The sequence below is a fragment of the Colletotrichum fioriniae genome (genome assembly GCF_027942845.1).
Source record: "Colletotrichum fioriniae strain IMI 355084 chromosome Unknown scaffold_7, whole genome shotgun sequence".
NCBI lineage: Eukaryota > Fungi > Ascomycota > Sordariomycetes > Glomerellales > Glomerellaceae > Colletotrichum > Colletotrichum fioriniae.
The window spans coordinates 1,557,438-1,576,358 of NW_027076843.1; the positions used below are offsets into that span (position 1 = coordinate 1,557,438).

The 18,921-nt window shown below is 51.5% G+C and overlaps 6 protein-coding genes across 6 annotated transcripts; 3 read left to right on the forward strand and 3 right to left on the reverse strand.

Annotated features, from left to right (window-relative positions):
* Positions 1 to 173: 173 nt before the first annotated feature.
* N0V96_006597 (uncharacterized protein) lies at positions 174 to 1,524 on the forward strand (the record flags this gene model as incomplete). Its single annotated transcript, XM_053195059.2, has 2 exons — positions 174 to 283; positions 339 to 1,524. The coding sequence occupies 2 exons, from the start codon at positions 174 to 176 to the stop codon at positions 1,522 to 1,524; spliced, it is 1,296 nt and encodes a 431-aa protein (XP_053047630.2).
* Positions 1,525 to 2,075: 551 nt separating this feature from the next.
* Positions 2,076 to 2,876, reverse strand: N0V96_006598 (uncharacterized protein; the record flags this gene model as incomplete). Its single annotated transcript, XM_065757770.1, has 1 exon — positions 2,076 to 2,876. One exon carries the CDS (start codon positions 2,874 to 2,876, stop codon positions 2,076 to 2,078), a length of 801 nt encoding a protein of 266 aa, XP_065613687.1.
* A 3,797-nt stretch (positions 2,877 to 6,673) lies between these two features.
* Positions 6,674 to 8,943, forward strand: N0V96_006599 (uncharacterized protein; the record flags this gene model as incomplete). Its single annotated transcript, XM_065757771.1, has 4 exons — positions 6,674 to 6,985; positions 7,995 to 8,145; positions 8,204 to 8,269; positions 8,624 to 8,943. The coding sequence occupies 4 exons, from the start codon at positions 6,674 to 6,676 to the stop codon at positions 8,941 to 8,943; spliced, it is 849 nt and encodes a 282-aa protein (XP_065613688.1).
* Positions 8,944 to 13,533: 4,590 nt separating this feature from the next.
* Positions 13,534 to 15,118, forward strand: N0V96_006600 (uncharacterized protein; the record flags this gene model as incomplete). Its single annotated transcript, XM_053195063.2, has 3 exons — positions 13,534 to 13,562; positions 13,621 to 14,141; positions 14,223 to 15,118. The coding sequence occupies 3 exons, from the start codon at positions 13,534 to 13,536 to the stop codon at positions 15,116 to 15,118; spliced, it is 1,446 nt and encodes a 481-aa protein (XP_053047634.2).
* Positions 15,119 to 16,085: 967 nt separating this feature from the next.
* Positions 16,086 to 17,234, reverse strand: N0V96_006601 (uncharacterized protein; the record flags this gene model as incomplete). Its single annotated transcript, XM_053195064.1, has 1 exon — positions 16,086 to 17,234. The coding sequence occupies one exon, from the start codon at positions 17,232 to 17,234 to the stop codon at positions 16,086 to 16,088; it is 1,149 nt and encodes a 382-aa protein (XP_053047635.1).
* A 767-nt stretch (positions 17,235 to 18,001) lies between these two features.
* On the reverse strand, positions 18,002 to 18,721 carry N0V96_006602 (uncharacterized protein; the record flags this gene model as incomplete). Its single annotated transcript, XM_053195065.2, has 2 exons — positions 18,002 to 18,132; positions 18,190 to 18,721. 2 exons carry the CDS (start codon positions 18,719 to 18,721, stop codon positions 18,002 to 18,004), a joined length of 663 nt encoding a protein of 220 aa, XP_053047636.2.
* Between the last annotated feature and the right edge of the window lie 200 nt (positions 18,722 to 18,921).

The following is an 18,921-nucleotide window of genomic DNA, read 5'->3' on the forward strand; positions in this document are numbered from 1 at the left end:
AGAGACTTGTTGATCCCGCCCAAGGTGCCTTCATCGGCGGCGACCCCACGACTAACATCGATGTACCGGTCACTTTCCTCTTCCTGCTGCTCTTCGCGGCTGGTGCGTACACGCACATTAGGATCTACCGAGCCAATGCCAAACGCGGTCACAAGTTCTTGCTATCGGATCTCATGTTCGACTTCTGCATGGTCAGAACTGTCACTTGTATCATGAGAATCGTTTGGGCGTTTGAGAAGGGCCGAGTAGTAATTCTCGTCGCACTCATCGTCCAATTCGGAGGGTACGTCCTTCATCAAATTTTCACACCAAAAGTAACGTTACTAATTTGATTGCAGAGCTGTCGTGGTGATGGTGGTCAATATTTTCTTTGCCCAAAGAATTGTTCGGTCAATCCATCCTCACTTTGGATGGCACCCCGCTTTCCGGGTCTTCATCCTCTTCTTTCTTTTCTCAGTGCCGGCCGTGGTTGTCTCAAACAGTACATCGATTGGTGTCTCATTCTTCAAGATTGAGGACCAAGACCGCGTCGACACGGCACTCAACGTCCTCAAAGCTGGTGTCTCGTGGATCATGCTTCTCGCGGTCCTGCCAGTCATCATCGTCATTATTGCAGCAGTGATTCCGGGACCTCGACCCGAGAGGTTCGGGCAAGGTGATACTCACCAGAAGATTGCCGTCCTCTTCATTGGCGCTACCTTGCTCATCGGTGGTCACGCTGTGCGTCTCGCGGCGACTCTGATGGCCGAGCCACCCAATACACCAAACAAACTCTTCAGCAGAGAAGTGTTTTACACCACCGGTTTCATGTTGGAGATTTTCGTTGTGGTCTTCTATGCTGTTGCCCGCATCGATCTTTTGTTCCACGTCCCCAATGGATCGAAGGGCCCAGGAGACTACTCCAGGAAGCCGAAGCCTGGTGAAGAAGACTACGAGGCTGCACTTCTCACCAGAGAAGAAATTGAAGATGAGCTGGCCGGACTAGGCCACCCGTATGAAGTTGTCGACTCCTCTGGCCTGGGCAGAGATGGCTCTGGCCGCACCATTGTAGCCTTCAGCACAAGACGTATGAACGGCGAGAAGCCTGTCGTACTACCACCCAGACCAGAAGCATACAGCCGTGTCAGATCGATCCGTGGGTCTGTCAGGTCCATGCGTGGCTCTATGAGGTCTGCTGGCGGTGGCATCTCTCGGATGATGTCAGTGCGCAGGTCTGCTGCAGCACCGTATTTGAACGAGGTTGAAGTCGGTCAGCCCGAGTTCAGAGACAATCCTTTCCAAACACCACCAGTCAGTCATTATGGTGTAGCACAGCCGTTGTTCATTCAGTCGCGGTTCAGCAGATACACGGACCCAGAAGACGCGAGAACACCTTTGCGACCAGAAAGCCAGGCAACGTCTGGAGAGATTCCCCTGAGTCTTGATCGGGAAGGTCTCGGCCCTTACGAGGGACGGCCTCTTGCTCGACGGTCATCAGTACAAAAGTTTACAGCACAGGAGCGGGAGGGGAACCCCTTGAAATAGAGGGCTTATGAGTATGAATTTAGACAGTAAATGTAGTGGGAAACCGGAAAGGGTATGAGCGGGATTAGCTTGGTTGCTGGAATGACAGCAGTATGATGAAGTTCCAGTACATATTTGCCAATTATGGTATATAGTAATTCACGTTAGTGTATAAATCTTCACCCGTTACTCGCAAGGCAAACCTTTCCGTGAAATTCGACCGGATGGACGGAAGTGTCTAGAGTTACTGATCCTTTAAGGCATTTCAAATGTCTCTGCTGTTGATCTTGGTACATCTTTGCTACATAGCCTATGTGTTGTAATACGGAGATGGAAACGGTCAAGATCAGATGTAAGAGCACAGCCGTAAAAGAGGACATTGAGCGAGTGCTCGTCAGAACTTATTAAACGGAATTTTGTCTCTCTGAAGTTCAAGGTATATTAATTTCGAGAGAGATTCTCCAATTTTATTTATGACGGCCGCTTAGCATGTTCGTGACGGACCCTGCCGCAATACATCCCCGCGCCCATGTCCAAACTCCTGCTTGATCGTACACGTTTGTATCCTTGCTTTAATGCTTCCTTAGGCCAAGCAATCCCATTAGTCCACCCAGTAATCCTCCTCCACCACCTGGTCCCGCCGCCGGAGCTTCTGCTGGAGCCTCCGGGGCAGCAGCAGGGGGGGGAGGCGGGGGATTGTCGATGGCAGTCGCTAGCCCAACGGCAGTGCCGTCCGGCATAACGGCTTGGCAAACAGTCGTGGCACCGGGAGGGGCGGCCGGTGGACCTGGTGGAGGTGCGGCGGGAAGAGGCGGAACTGAGGTGCCGCCAAAGACGCCAATGCCTTGGTCCAGAACGGTGCTGAGAGCTGTCGCGCTCTTTTGCGCATCACCATTAAGTTCGGGAGGGACCTTGCTGACAAGAGCCTGGGCGAGGGCGACACTAGCAGACTTTTGATCCTGAAGAGCAACAGCCACCAGCGGTGTTGCGCCCAGAGAGTCAACCAGAGACTTCTTCGCTACAACGTCATTGATGGTGACCTTGACGTTATTTGTGAGAGCATCCGTAGCAGCCTTGAGGTTGAGCGCATCCTTTTTGTTGAGGACCTCAGATCCCTGGACCTGGGTCGTGGCGTCTTCAATGGAACTCTTTACGTTGCCGACGGCGTTCAAAAGCTGGATCCCGCCTCCGAGGGTGACCGTGTTGGTGGCTTTCACAGAGTTATCGAGACCTTGAAGCGCAGAGTTGATTGTGTTCAGGGCAGCTTGAATCGTTGCTAGGTCGCGCTTGTACTTGGCATGTTGTATAGAGACAGGAGCGGCGAGAACTGTGACCGCAGCAAAGGTAAAAGACAACAGAGAACGTAGTAACATCGTGAGCCTGCCGGAAGCCCGTCTCCTTGGACGAAAGAAGTTGAAGTTCTGCTTCCTTTAAGATTAAAGAGAGTGTGGTGGGAAGGGAGGGAGGAGACAAACGAGGAGGAACTTCAGATCGTTCCAACTCTGTGGGTTTGGATTATGAGGTGACGGATAGTAGGTGGGCAAGGAATCTTAGAATGAGGTTTGAACACGACTACGCCGTCCATATAATGCGAATGAAAGGGAAGTGATGGCAGGGCCAGACCCATCCCAAAGCGACTTGGCTGCCGCAGGTCCCGATGTCACCAATGAGCCTAGCCTGAAATTTGGGACTGCCGGCTCTCTCATGAGGCAAAGTTGAGACGGTCTTGACTTTTGGTGTGGGAGCAGCGACATCCGCGATGTGAGCGGAGCGTTATTTCCTGCAGGCTGTCTCCTATCAACAGGGCCAAGGTTGTAGGAGGTTGTGCAAGATGAAGCCATGGGTACGGCGTTGTGATGGCCGGCGAGCGGCGCGATTTGGTAATGCGAGCCACATACATTTCATATCGGTTCCCTAAAGAAGCAACTTAGTTCGAGTTCTAGTTTCAGGTACCGAAAGTCCAGATGATTCAGACCACTCGAGTTGGATATGCTGGATATGTTATCTTCGTACTCCCACCGGCTCGGTTTTCAAGACGAGATTGCGTCCCTACCGCCGACTCAATAATGCAACAGCCACTACTTGGCTACAGCTCTTGGCGACCTGATATTCTACCAAACATTCTTACGTTCATGCATTTTTTTCCATGTTAAATTTCGTGTGTAATCTCAGGGTATAGAACAGTTAAGAACCACGATTGTTACGTGAGGGGATATCGCCGAGTCAAGCATTACCAGCTCGGACTCCCCCATGTCATGTTATCGAATGAGTTTCCCGATTCAATGTTGATACAACCTTGACTCTACCCAGACCGTCTCAACTCACTCTCGTTTTCGTTTCACAACTCGCACAGGCTTTGTTTCCTTAAACAGGGCATTTATATGGTCTAATTCCGATCCGTAAAATGACCAACCCATGGCGGGGGAGGGAGGGACAGGGCTTAGTTGACAGCGGTTCCCTAGACTAGAGTCAAAGTCTCCAGCCTGTCATCGTCCAAGCCAGAAAACGGCTTTGGGATTTCGTCATCCTCGAAGTTCAGGATACGAGCAGTTCCGACCACTTCGAACTCCTCGCCTCTTGGTCGGAGAATCAGCTCTTTCATTAACCCGGCCCCGACCACCGGCACGTCACCGGGTTGGACTTGGCCGTCGCACACTGCCAGCATGCCCTGGCCAACCAGGCAAAGGCTCAGGCCCTGACAAGCCAGCAAGACGCTAGACGTTGTGTCAATGTCTGTCATATTCTCGTTCATCATTGACCAGCCAATGGACTGTGCATTGGGTCTCTCGCAGCCTTCATGTGCGCTCGCGCATCGTCCATGCCGAGAAGCGGATTTGAGGAGTTTCTTTGTCGACCGTTGTCCTTCGGCGGTGAAACCCACCATGAGCCCCCTGTAAAAGTTTGCCCACCAAGTCTGTGTGATGACCACCTTGGGTCTGAATTCATCGTCGCTTGTCTTTTTGGTTGCTAGACTCGCGATGAGAGCAAGCAAGGCTTCAGCACCACGTCTTCGAGATGGAAAGAATTCCAGACTTTCAGCAAAGAGGAACCATTTAGCTACTGCGGGCAGAACTAGATCTTTGATATCTTCGCCATAATTCACCGTCGTTGAAAAGTACCTTGCGTTCGGTAAATGGGATCCGCTGATCGTCGTTATAGGTGGCAGGCGTCGAGCTCTGATTAATAATTGTCCGGTGTTGCGTCTATTTTGTACTAATTGCCAAAACCTCTTCAGCGGTGATCGGCGGAGGATTCGAAAGCAAATCCCACTGATCCTTAAAACCGCCAGAGCTGACTCGCCTGAAATCTGGAACCCACGACGGCGGTCCGTCTACTTTGTCTTTGCTAGAACTCATATGCAAAACCCAGAATGAACCCGAATGAAGGCAGAGGGCCAATGCGAGGTCTTCATATACTCTGGTGACGGGTTTCGTGTAATCCGGATTCGGCACGCTGATACCGAGCCTTCCGAGTAGGTTATGGAGTGAAAAGCTCTGGTCACGTTTGTCCATTGCGTTTCTCCTTCTGATCGTCCTTATCAACCGAATCGCGAGGTATGCAGAGGTCAGCTTTGGGATATCCGAGTGCTCGTGTTTCTCTCCGAGTAAGGCTGAGCGATAATTCATTTTTATCCCAAAGCTGTCCCCGAGATTGACAAAATCAAACTCGCTTGTTCGGTGCCCAAATTTGCGACCCGCGAGAGTGGTCCAGTGCTTGAGACAGACACTCAAAGATTCCCAAGAAAGGGAAGACTTTCCTAGTGTGATAATGACATGCCTAGATAAGCACATTTCTTACAGCTTCCATGTCCTGGTAAACCAAGAGACCATGGTCAGAAGCTCGATGGCCTTCAAGACGCTTCTGATTGGGACTGCAGACGTATAAGCCTAAGCTCCAAGAGCAAGCACGGCATGTGCGGCCTCCGCGGCTGGTTCCGCAAGGTTGTGCGTAAGAGGTACAACTCACGTCGCGGTGTCGAGCGCGTTGCTTCCGGCGAACCTCTCAGCAAGAGTCCCACCCATCTGCATCGTCGAAATAAGGAGAGCAGTAACTTATCAGGGGACTCAACTGTTCCAATCCAAACAACTGTGCGCTCGGCGAATCTGTACACGTCTCCCATCAACGCTACCTGGACGTTTTTCTCCGGAATACTGGACTGGTCGATACAGATTGCGTCAATCCAGAACACACGTTCTCGATTGGGATACCGCAAATGACGCAAAGCTTCTAAGCATTTCTTCGTGACGTCAACACGGCAACCGTTGCACTGTATCGGGTGCTCGCCACGTCTCCCGCCCCCGACGTACGAGAGCGCTTCGTATGGTGTTGTCTCCTGCGATGAGCTTCCCAGTTGTATCTCTCTCAAATCGCATTGAATTGGATCGTCCAACTCAATTGACGGACTCAAAATAACAATGCGGATTGATCTTTCGCAGTTGAGCGATGCATGCTGCAAGAAAGGAAGACTGTCGGCGGCGAAATTCGCTGAAATTGACATGATGAGTCAAATATGAATTGAACAAAGTTCCAATATCTGGCTACTTGATATGTGGGATCACTACAGGCTTAGCCCAGAGATACTAAAGATTAGGAATGAGGTGAACAAGAGCCCAGACGTGGGAGCTTACATGTGGACAGGTATTGAAAATCTCATGTCAGTCCAAGTATCAGGAGCCCAGAAACTCGTGTTAGGTAGCTGTAGCCGATAGTCGCAATCCTCAATAAAAACAACCAGTTTGTACAGGCAAGCTTGTGGCTGAGTGCTCAACTGTCTGCCTTGCCACGTCTGACATGCATCCTTTCCCATGATCAGAAGCGAATGACTGCTTGTGACGAAAACGCACTACTGCAAGTTTGTCGCCAACTGCACGAAACGACCAAAAGTAAGCCAATGAAACTTGAGCAAAGGGGGAAATATTTCTGTTTTCCTCGCCACGGCAATGTTTTGCAGTGGCCTAGCCTTGTATCTATGCAGAGTAAGCAGCTGGCGGCATCAATGCCAGTTCGCCATCATGGGCGCGTACGGCAGCCTGATCTCGAATGAATCAGAAAGACTCCAAATGCATCGCTGAAAAGGGGCATGTTCCTCCAGCAACTTTCTGCTCACTTCATTTTCCAGATGCAGGAACCGACAACACATAGCTTTGCTTGAGTAACTTCACAGGATATCATGGCAGAATTACAGTCTGCAGGCGACGAGTCGTTTCTGAGCACCGGGGAGACCATCGACAAGCCCAAAACCGCAGTTGAAAAACGATTGTCAGAACCCAGTCCAGAAGAGATTCCAAAGTCCGACTTCTCCGCCCAACAAGACACAGATGATGACTCTGATAAGGACTCCAATTCTGGCGAAAAAGATGAGCTCAGCAAGAAAGCCGTCCAGAACCATTATGAAGGCAAGAAGGAATGCAACTGCTGCATCAACTGGGTTGAAGAAGAACCAGAGAAGAAGAAGGAGGCTGCGACCGGAACAGTCATCACAGTTCGCCGCAATCGAGATCATGAAAGGGAAAAGTCGCTGTCGTTGCATTCCATCTTGGTACACAGCGAGCAATTGAAGGGCACCTTACGAGACGTCCTCCGCGGCACTGATTCCGCCATCACTTCTAGGGATTTCGTTCTTCGGCGGCCTTTTGAGAATGTCTTTCACCGATGAGCGGCGATGACAGAAATGTCTAAAAAGTCAGAAGACGAGGAAGACTTGCAGCATTTCAAGTTGCTTTACGAAGTCCTGTCCACAGAACTAGGCGACTTCTTCGATGAGGTGAACGGCCTCCTATCTAATAGCTTGATCACATATCCCCTTCTCTAGACAATCTTTCCCCGTGGTGAGATCTGTCTCTCCGCAGACGAGTTGGGACAGGCTGTAAGAGCTCGGAAGGGTGCATATTCGAAAGAGAGTTACAGGCTCAGATGCGACTTCATCGACACGGATGGCAAGACTTTTGGACTTGCAGGCACATGCTTGGAGATACCTTGCTTCAAGGACACAGCGTCAATCGCAAGGTTACCCGTCAGCCCCCCTTAAGTACAACCCAGAGGCAGAGGGGATCAAGGAAGTTCTGGTTCGTCGGGGACGGCGCTTTGCAGAGCTCTCTGGCTTCCATCACAAGAAGTGTAACGGTCAAGAGTGGTACATTGGGCGCAAAGAAGCTTGGCAGCCGAGAAAGGTATGCTAGTCGCTCTCCCTGATCCTTTCTCTCACCTTACTCGTAGCTAAGACATTCGGTAGTCAACTGGGCGTATTATTATTGACCCCGAGACATTTGACGATAACAACCCTGCTAAGGCCGTGTTCCTGAGGCCCTTGAGCTCAGACCAAGACGACGTGACTTCATTCGAAAGATCCTTCAAATTAGTCAGGAATAGCGAGTTTCTTTTTTGCGGAAGTACAGTTCGGGCTGGGGGTACTCCTTGAAATCGAAGGCTTGGGGTGAGTGTCCCTTGCCAAGCATACGAAAGGAGCGAACTGATGAGACTTTGTAGCCAAGTTCACTGTGGATGATGTCCGCGAAATTGGGTGGAACGACACCTGCACATCGAACCTCATCCTCCCCAATGGGTACAAAGATCTCTTGCTATCTCTAGTTGAGGAGCAGATGCTTGCTGAAGATGGCTTTGATGATTTCATTGAGCAGAAGGGTACGGCAAGCTTTTCATCTGGGTGAAGAATGAAGGACATAAGGCTAATTATGACCAGGCCAGGGCTTGGTTCTCCTCCTCAGTGGCGACACAGGTGTTGGCAAGACTCTAACAGCTGAAGTCGGTAAGTTCCCCAAAGCCCCTATGCTGTCTAGCATTACGCGATACATCTGACAGTTTCTGCAATGGCCGAAAAGATGCGCGCTCCTTTATATGCAGTCAGCGCTTGTCAACTGGGATTCGATGCCGAAGAGCTTGAGGCAAGGCTGAAGCTAGTGTTAGACATCGCATCTAAGTGGGATGCCGTACTGTTACTCGACGAGGGCGATGTTTTTCTTGAGAAGCGGACGACATCTGATCTCCACCGCAATAGATTGGTCTCCAGTGAGTTGCTCCAAAACTACTAGACTCTTCAAACACGGCACTTTGAGAGCTAACCGTGTTCAAGTTTTCCTTCAACTTCTAGAATACTATTCAGGCACTCTGATCATCACAACAAATCGCGCCACGGTTATTGACGAGGCAATCAAGTCGCGCATTCACATTAACATCCGACTTCCTGGGCTGACCAGCGAGGCCCGAAAGAGCCTTTGGGAGAATCTGCTAAAGGAGAACAGTATCAAGCACGGTCTTGTCGAGGCTAACTTTCAGTCATTGGCAGAGGTTGATATCAATGGAAGAGAAATTAAAAATGCCCTCAAGTCAGGCATACTCATGGCACGGAAAGTAAAGGAGCCTGTATTGATGACTCAGCTACGGGTTGTTCTAGACATTCTCACAGCATCGAAGACCATTTAGATGTACACACCAATAGATATAGTTAGCGTCAGTCATGCCGTCGATCGTAAATACATGTAATTATGCTGAGCAATTCCAACGAAACCGCGTTCTGAGGGTAATAACTTGATGTTACCTACTTTACCTATATCCATAGAGCCTCAAGTACCCCCTAATAGCTACTTAGGCACGAAGTCAACAGCACGATGGCATCAATTACTGCTGGAAGACGACATCAGCGATCACATAGACATGTGGAAGACTGGCTCACGGCTTTTGTCACGATGAATATCGATCTACTATACTCTCAGTGTTACCATGATTTTACGGAAGCTCATTGGGACTTGTGCTGTATTCAATAGGGTAGACGCAAAGTTTCGTGTAAACTATGCATCCTATTCGTCAATGCTTCGTCGGGAAGCCAAATAATAGACAATTCCCCTATGTAGAAGCCAAGTAATGACATGATGCTCTCTATAGCCCCTACGCCTCAAATCCCTCAGTGTCTATCATTTGACCAGTCTACATTCCCGTCCTGAATCTCGGCACGACTTCGGCCTAGGTTGTCTATTTTATCCCTAATGTAGTTCAGCTTCCCCAGTCATCTGCACCATCTCCGTAGTCAAGCTGCAACATCACACTATCTCTCAACGTCGATATCTCTTCAACGCCCCTGCTGGCTCCCGCATCGTCTTCAAGACCTTGCTCTACGACATTGTACGTGCTTGTACTCTTGTGGTCAATTTTCATCTCTCGGCAGAACCTGACCGTCGGTCGACTCAACTCTTTCGGCAGCGGAGCTTGTCCCGCAACCCCTGGCTTAATAACCTCCGTTTTCGAATCAGCATTCCTCCTCGCCCGCAATGTCGTCCAAAAGTTGGAAGTAAAAGAGGCTCCGAAAGTGAAGGCGGACCACAGTCCCATCACTACTGCAATTGCGGTAATTAGCACCAATGGAAAGTCCATATGGTAGCCAAAGCTTTTTGAGCGCGTAGACGTAGAAATTACCATGCAAGGCAGACGTGGCCAGGACCTCTACAGGACTACTAGGGATGGAAGAATTGTATCTACTGCATGGTCAGTTACCACTTTGGCAAATTTGCGGAGGTAGCGGTGAAGAGGCCATCAACTGACGGGAAGGGGCGCGGGCCATGGAGATGGTGGCATTCTGAAATAAACCTGGCAGAACTTAGAGAAGAGACTAGCGACAAGGGCTTCTATCAGTGGGCCCATAGAGCTCAATGAACCTTCTTCAGGTATCATCAGCAACCTCGCGTTTCTCAAAACGAAAAATAAATATCAATGGTTTACCTGTCGCTCAAGATGTAGTCGGCAGAGGTTCCAGACTCACATACTTCAGCATGATCTTGGTGGAAAATCCTCAACTCAAAATCTTCAGTAAGCAATGGCAATACGCAAGGTGACAATTTGAGCTGTCTACGCAAAGCAGATTCTTGCATCTATGGTCACCGCAGCCTTGATAATCTCTGTTGATAGTACTCTGTGCGGCTGATTTGAGACAGAATACGAGGCTTGCACGGTTTCCCTACCGACAATCTACTTCAGCACTTGCACGGCTAGGGCTCACCAGTCCAAGTTGACGAAAGGTGAACACGTAGTGTAAATACAAGCTGTTGTGTCGCGTGCAGGAGTGCCGCACACGGTAGTTTTGTAGACTCGCTCGCAAGCCACTATGTTGCCAGTCACACGCTGTATATTGCAATCATACGAAAAGATGATAAGCGTAGTATACAAATAGTCATTGGTAGGTAACCTGCGGTATTCAAGTAACCTGCCACCCTAGTTAGACCAATCTCTCCTTCTTAGTGAAATCCCAAATAGTATGGTCCATTGACGGCTTTGTCGTAAACATTAAAGTACCTATGAGTACAGAACTTCCCAACAATAAAGCTAGCAGCATTTGCGCAGCTCGGCGATATATGGTTCGGCGTCCATCTAAATTGCGACAGTATTGAAAGATCTCGCAGATAAATGGCATTGAATGATGCATATTGACATACTCTACCATTCTGGCATCTACCGGCTTCACGACGATCCGGTATGTGGGCGAGCAACTCCTAGTCGAAAGTCGAAAAGCCTGTTGATAGTCTGTTGATCAATATCAACAGGCTTTTAAGCTTAGATGGCGAGATGAAGTGACCGGCCGGCCATGCTGGAAAATGCTGGAAATTGCATCGCCCGAGCGCTAACCGCCCCCTACAAGTCCGCGGGGCCCAGTATTACGAGGTATCCGGCGGGATTGACTCGCGGCAGGCATTTAAGGTTGCCTCACCTGTAGATTAGACAGAGCCCACTCACTGCCGCGCCCCTTTCGAGCACTGCGCAGTCGGGAAAGGCCAAGCTTTCAAGCTCGACGGGGTCTTTTGCCCACCATCGTCTCAAGTTCATGAAAAGCTCTCTATCTCCCCGTGGAAGGACACTCCGGACGATGTCAAGCAATGCTAGCGGAATCGAGTAAATGAAGCCAGTGCAACGCGTAAAGGCAACCGACAGGAACTTCATTCAGGGGCGAGAGCCTTATGGTTATTAATCTCCATTCCCTCTCCTTCAATGGTGCAACGCGGCCGCCAGCAGGAGGGGGATCGCTCGTAGTTCAAACTGTAGATCCCCAGGTTTGCTCATGCGCGCTTGCGCTGTGCAGCGGAAACCCCACGAATTGCATTGCGGGTGGCGCTGTTTGAGAACGCGCAAACGAACACGATCGACAAACGGCAGAAAGGATGAATTATCCTTCTAAGCCTTCAACAACTGAAATTCAGTCACAAGGTGTCAAGGAAAAGCAAGCAGGTATCGGAAGGTTTGACAAAAGCAGAGCAGAGTTCTAGGGGGTGCGTTCGTTCGAACTAAATTGAACGGGGGAGCCAATGGTCTGTGGATTCTCGGTTGATTAAAGGCTGGTTTGAGCTTTCGCCCCAGCTTGGAGGGCAGCTCTCCCCATCAGTCTCTTGTGCATTCGCGCGTTAAATTGTCAACTGAACTTGGCGTTTGCAGGTTGGTCTTCTTGGCGAAAAGAGTTCGACCTTGCCATCCTCCTCCTTGGGCAGGAACTTAGGTTCCCCGATCTGGCCTCTGCACCCTCAAGTCCAACCAGCACACCCTGGAAACGTGACTCGCTGAGGATCGAAATGCGGAGGGTTCTCTTCCACTCTTTCAGTCTGAAAGACCTCAAATGGACCTGAAGGAGCAGGCTTGCAAAATTGATTGGCGGACCTTGCGGGCGAAAGGGGCTGTTTGACGTGCGATCCCCCGTCACCAAGAAAAGCTCAACCCGGGACGGCCGATCTAATCTTTCAGGCGCTGGCGGCCACGGCGTAGGCGGGGACAGAAGACATTCTGAAACGATGCGGTTCTCACCTTTGGCGAAGGAACCATGTCGATGTTGAATGTTGACTATTCATCACCCCTGGTCACGTCGAGGACACCAGCCTCGGAGGGAGTGAAGAGAACAGAACTGAGCCTCCTTCCAGCCTCAATCGGGGAGGAGGACATTAGGAGACTAAGAGGAATCGAGAAAGTGGTCCCGGCCGGGCCGCCCACATCGGCTTCGAAGCCGCTGGACTCTGGAGATTTTGAGTGGAAGCTGGCGAATCGGGGGCCGGAAAGACGGCAGACAGCGGAACGTCTTGGCGGGAGAGACGGGGACCGGGCCCCCCCTAGAACCCTGAACCCTTGGCTGAGGAATGCGAGAAATGGTAGGGTACCGTAGCTGGTTGGCACGCAAGTGGCTTGACGTTGTAAGGGGAGCAAGGGGAAGGGCGGAGGGTTTGTCGCACGAAGTCGTTTTCGGACCTCTTGGCAGGCAACTCTGAAACTGAGAAACATCGGCGCCAGCGTTCCATTACTCGCCTCTTCTTGCCTCGTGCTGCCTCCTCGGTTACACTTGTCCGCATTGTTCCTCTCTTGGCGACAGGCAAGGTTTGGAAAGGTTACGGGCTGCTCCTCCAGTCTCCTCCACCAAGTAACCTCAACCCACACGGAGAGGAGCAGAGGAAAGGCAAACAATCCCAACTTCGCGCAGAGAGACTCCCCCAATGCCCCCCAAGCCAGGGATGGCACAGTGAATAGGTGGTGTGGGTGTTCGCAGCAACAGCGCTTCCTGACGCAATGACATGGACAAGACAGCGGCTGCACGGGCTCTAAACAGGCCCAGAGGAGCTGGCAACGTTGCAAGGGTGGATGGAAAAGACGAGACCAAAAAGTAAAGACGTCCCTGTTTCTTCCTTTTCGAAGCCCTCTTGGAGGTTCTTCTGTACGTTTACCCTTCACGTCGTTCGGCAACTAACAACTCTGGGAACGTCACTCTTCCCCCCCTCCCTTCGATACAAGGCCAAGATGACTTGAAGCTTCTTTCTCGAATTCGCAAGTTTCTCTTCGTCCCTTCCTTCACCTTCTTCACCTTCTCTTCGCGGGCAGTGCCCTTTTCTTTTCCATTCGATCTCCCTCTCAGCTGCGCTGCTTCATCAAATCTGCGTCTCGACGACCTAGTTTCATACCTTTGTGACTTTTCCCTCGACCGTAGACTCGGAATTATTAGCACTTGACCACCAATCAACAAAACAACCTAACTGTTTACTCATTACCAAACTCAAAATGGTCTCTCCTATGGGCACTCTGAGGAGGTAGGTTACTAATTCTGGAAGCAAGAATAAGTGATAGCGAGACTAAGTACACGCATAGGCGCGCTATTCGCCGCCCGAGATATATCAGAGACGATCTGCAGATTGAGGTCCGCGATGACAAGGGCGAAATCTCATCCGACGACGAAGATTCCCCCTCGCCCAAGAGCACTACGTTCCCACCCGGCGCGAGACCAACGGCGCCCCCTCCGCCACCAGCGGTCGGAGTGGCTCCGCCTGCCGTTCTCAACCCCGCCAACCCAACGGATACGGAGAGCAGCACATCGAGCGATTCTCCATCGCCTACGTCCACTGAATTCCCGAGACCAACTGAGCCTCCACGCGGCCCGCAACGTGGAGAGACCGGAGCTACGCCTTTTTCTTCCTCCATCAGCACCACTACTGAATCATCGAGCTCGACAGAGACTCTTCCCACTGCCATCCCGAACAGCCGCAGCACTACCAGCTTCGATTCGCAACCGACAGGGGGTACGACCAGAGGAGGTAATGAGACGGGCCTAGGGAACGACAGGTCTGATGACATTGGATGGACGCCGACTGCGATCGCGTTCGGGACTATTGGTATGTTATCTCACTACTCATCACTGCCATCGAGCTTCGATGCCACGACTTGATGAACATCTAATCTAACCATACTCATAGCCATCGCTGCCCTCTTCCTCGTCATCGGCGTCGGCATCTGGTGGTGCCTCCGCTACCGAAAGCGCCGTCAAGCCCGCCACCTCTACGAACGAAGCATCTCGCCCGACAATCATCAATACTGGGATCCGTCGTCAACCTTCTCACCACCCACCATGCCCGCCGCTCGTCCATCCCGCCGCTCACCCTCAAGCATCTTTGCCGAACTTATGGGCCACGCCTACGCCGCTGAGAACGGCAGTGCAGGAAACGGAACGTACGGTAATGACCGCAATTCGCTCACACCCCAAGGCTACCTCGACGAGAAGAGGTACGATCCGGCCCGCCAACTCCCGATTCTCGAGCCCGCACCCGTCGCCCAGCCCAACGTCCGGAATTCCATCGCCAGCTGGATTCGTCGCCACCACCCGCTGAAGCTAAACCCCATGTCCGGCCGAAGTAGTATGTATTCAACTCGCAGCGGCTTCGGCGCCAGCACGAACAACGTCAACGCCCCGCCGGTCCCGAACGTGCCAGACGCCTACCGGAGCACCGACCAGGTCGAACAATCAGGGCTTGCTCCTCCGCCTCAGCAGCGGTATGCGCCGTCTAGCCAATACGACACCGGAAGCCCTTCAACCGACTACAACACCAACTCCCTTTTGTCTCTGTACCAAACTCAACCGCCCCAGCAACCCGGCCAACAGCAACCCCCAGCAGCCCCCTGGCTTCAGGACCCGCCGCCGGTCGTCTTTGGCGAACGCGGCGTCTCCATGGCCCCGACTGAAGCGACCGAAAGCACCTGGCGTAGCTGGGGCGGCGGCGTGAACAACCCGCCTCAGCACCAGCAACAAGCGCCGCCCGAGACTCCGCGTAAGGGCTGGATCGAGAAGTGTATCAAGTTTGGAGGTCTGAAATAATTGGGCTTGAACAAAAGAGCAAAGAACATGGGTTGCTGCGACTAGTCACTTACACCCCACGCCTGCGATACCGCAAAAGCCGATACCATAGTGTTAAATACTTGTTTCGAGTGTGCATATTGAGCGAACATACCAAGCCGTACATACAAAATTGAGATTTCACGAGATCTGATGAGACTCATTGACAATGATCTGACTCCTCGAACTGGACCACGAACATCACTCAGTTCTCATCGTTAGTAACACCAGCTGGCGTGCATGAGATGTCATGAGACTACCATTATGCAGCCACCACGGGCGCGCCACTGCTGATTGTCAATGAAGCAACGAATCAATCCAATGTTGGGAACATGTCAGACGATCAACATTACGATCACGATAATCTAGCTGGCCGAAATCAATCGCTCGGCAGAAGAATCAGGCTCTCACCGAAAATGTCGCCTTTGATACCTGGCACCTCTTGCTCCCGCCGCGGCTTCTCCTGGAGCTCTAGCAATTATTTTGAAAGCACAATCCAATCCACAATCATATATTTCCTGAAGTGCCGCCTTGTCTCTTCCTTCATAAGTCTCAGATGTCATCATTCATAGCGATCTGACAAGTTAATCGAACCAATGCTAATCACCTGGTTTTCGAAGTCATTGGGAATTCTGAATATGTGTAAACAAGGATGACGATTGCATTACTCTTGCGGCTGTCGCTACTATGAGACGTAATGAACGACCATTGAGTGCACCAGGACACGACTTCACATCAACACCACCTACACAGGTGACGCCGAGATCTGCATGGCGTGCGATGAAGATCCAGCTCAAGCCGCGTTGCGATCACATGTACTATTGCACCTCACAATCGATTTTGTCGCTTCGTTGTCGTTTTGCCTGACGATCAGATGTGAACTCAAGTAAGCCATATCTCTTAGAGCCGAATACTTCAGCAGGTGTTTAAAGACACCTTCATAGTCACCTCACTTCGTGCCAGCGATACAGTTCCCCATTGTATATGGCCTCTGCCCATTCAAGGCAGCCCTCAACTCCGTCTCAAAGTCTTTACACCAAGCCTCCTCCCCATAAACCGGCTTCCACCTCAACTTCTCCCGTGCCACCGTCCCCTTCGTTTTACGATGCCCAGCATATCCAGTCTCAGCAACATCCTTATTCCCAGCACACGTCTCCGCCGCCTCCTCAAGACTGACGTTCCTCACAATCTTCTCCCGCGGCCCTCCTTTCTTGGGTAGGTTTCCAGTGGCAAACGCGATGTCAAGACACTTTCGCGGGATGTCGATCGTCAACGTCCTCCCCACGGTCGGGAACATGATCCCCTTCTTGCCCTTGGGAATATTGACCCCACCACGCTCTATGATGTCTAGAACACAGAGAACGTAGAGGTCCGCAAGGTCGGAGACATGGACGTAGTCAATACAGCCCGTCTCATCACCCAACGTCAATCCACAGCCATTTTTGAGGACGTAGCCCGTCATTATGGGGATCATCAACCCCGCCTTGTTGAAGAGCCCCGAGCCGGGCCCGAAGATGCAAGGTGACTGAATACTGACTGCGTTGACGCCGAGTTCGTCCCCCACTCGGAGCACGGCTAGTTCTGCCGTCCGTTGAGGATACGGATCTTGTGCGTCTTCGACCTCTTCAAACTCATACACCTTCTCGGCAAAGGCGTCCTCATATTCGGCATCTGGCCTGTTCACTCCAGTTAAGGGCTTGTCCGCGATATTGGAAGCGCCCGACGTGTGAATGATCCAAACCGGTCGTCCCCCATTTCGACCCTTGCGTTCAGCGAGACCGTGAACGAAGGCCTCTGCCGATGGTGGATGAAAACCCGAGCCTGCGTTGATCACGATGTCATGCTCAGAGGCAAGGGCTATTAGGGCCAGGGTATCGTCGTAAGAGGCGATGGGCACAGGCTTCACGAGTGAACCGTATGAATCCGAGAGCTTTGCTGCGCGGTCCGGGCCGCCACGGACTGGAACCGTGATTGGAGAGGAAGAGGTAATGATGAGGGTGAGGGAAGGGTGCTTGAGTAGGTGGTGTAGGACGGATCCGCCAACATAGCCGGTTGCGCCACTCAGAAGGATCTTTGGTGGTGAGTTTGGCGTCGACATGATTACTAGATGAATATGAAGCCGACCTGGATACAACGAGTCAGAATGGACGAGTTGGCCAAAGTATCAAGAGGTTGAAAAAAGATTTCGTCCTTCATATAGGCAACCCCACCAGCTTCAAACATGACCACAGTCGAAAATACCCTCTGCAGAGGGGCTCTTTATTATCCCCCAAGACCGCAGACAGCCAGAGACTCTCACAGAAACTCAAAACGACGAAACCAACAGACCCTCGATTCTTGGCACTGCTGAAGAATCCACGGACCCTGGAGAGCATTGATCAATCACCGTCAAGGGACCACCGGACCGGACTCCGCGCTCCGCTCGCGCGACTCAACTCTACACGCTTTCGTATCATTGCAGTATGTATTTCTCCACTTCCAACGGTTGGTACTTGCTGGCTTAATGATGGTGTCATGCATAAACGTTGTTGGTGAACCAACAGGCTGCGTGAGCTGCACCAACGACCACTTGGACTTTTGCGTGACCAATGTCCACTGTAGGCAACATTTCGGGCATCAATTTGGTAAGTTCTCCGCTTGATATCGTAAGACCCCGAGCCCGAGGTTTGAGGGATAATAACCCTCTTTTGATTCGCCGAGGCTGGTTCAAGGTTCCGCATGGCCTAGGTTCGAGCCTCGTTCTGACTGTTCGATCACAAATCGGACTTCGCATTGGTAACTTTATCAACATGACGTTCATTGCAGCTATTAGTAGATGGTTTGATTTTAATTCTTGCATCACAACCCGCACAATGAAGGCGCTTCTTAGAGGCCAATCTTTGCTGCAAGATAGTGCACCGCAACCTTCGTCGTAAGGGCCAGAATGCCCGTGGCAGGGATCTTGTCGTCATCCGAACGCCTCTGCCAGCCAAGCTCGAATGGCAGTCTCTCGTTCTCTGTGGAAGTCAACGTTAGCATTCTCGGCGGTTTCGGTGACAAAAAGCTGTACTTACCAAAGAAGCACTCAACCCAGGCTCTGTTGGCATTTCCATCGTCATAATCCCCGAAGAGACCAAGATACATGGCCGTTTGCCCCAACGAGTTGGTGTATCCGTCGAGCGGCAGCTTGTATTCAGGGTTGATCTTCTCCGCACTTTTCTGCCTCGCGACAAGTGCCTTGGCGGCATCGCTGATGGAGATTGTTTCTGAAGGCCAGTATGACTTGGTCTCGTCAAATATTGTCTGGTTAAAGGACCAGTTATCGCCAAAATAGATGTCCGCTCGACTCAGTGACGCGTCGTGCTCAATGAGGTCGTGCTTGTTCAAGTCGTTGAGGTGGAAGGTATCTTTGTTTCCTGTCGACGATGCCTCGAGGGCCTTGTTTCCTTGTACGCGGAAGAAGAGTTTTGCGTCCTCGCGGAGGTTCAGTCCAGCGTGCATGCCTTCGATGAGTGCGTCTACAGAGATGTTTTGGCCGTTTCGGGGGAGGTAGCCGTGGTTCGCGAGACTGTTCAGGAGGGGGCACGGGGCGCGGCCTAGGGACATCGAGGTTAGTCGTGATGCCATCTACGGATAAATGGCTGAGTCCTCTACTCACGATCGTTAGATCCTGGTGTCTGCCACGCATGTTCAGCATCTTGACACAGAACCGAGGTTGTGAAAAGGGCGAAAGACAGAAGAGAGACGCGCATCCTTGCTGGGCAATATAACGACACGGACAAAAGAACGACTGGTAGTTAAGATGC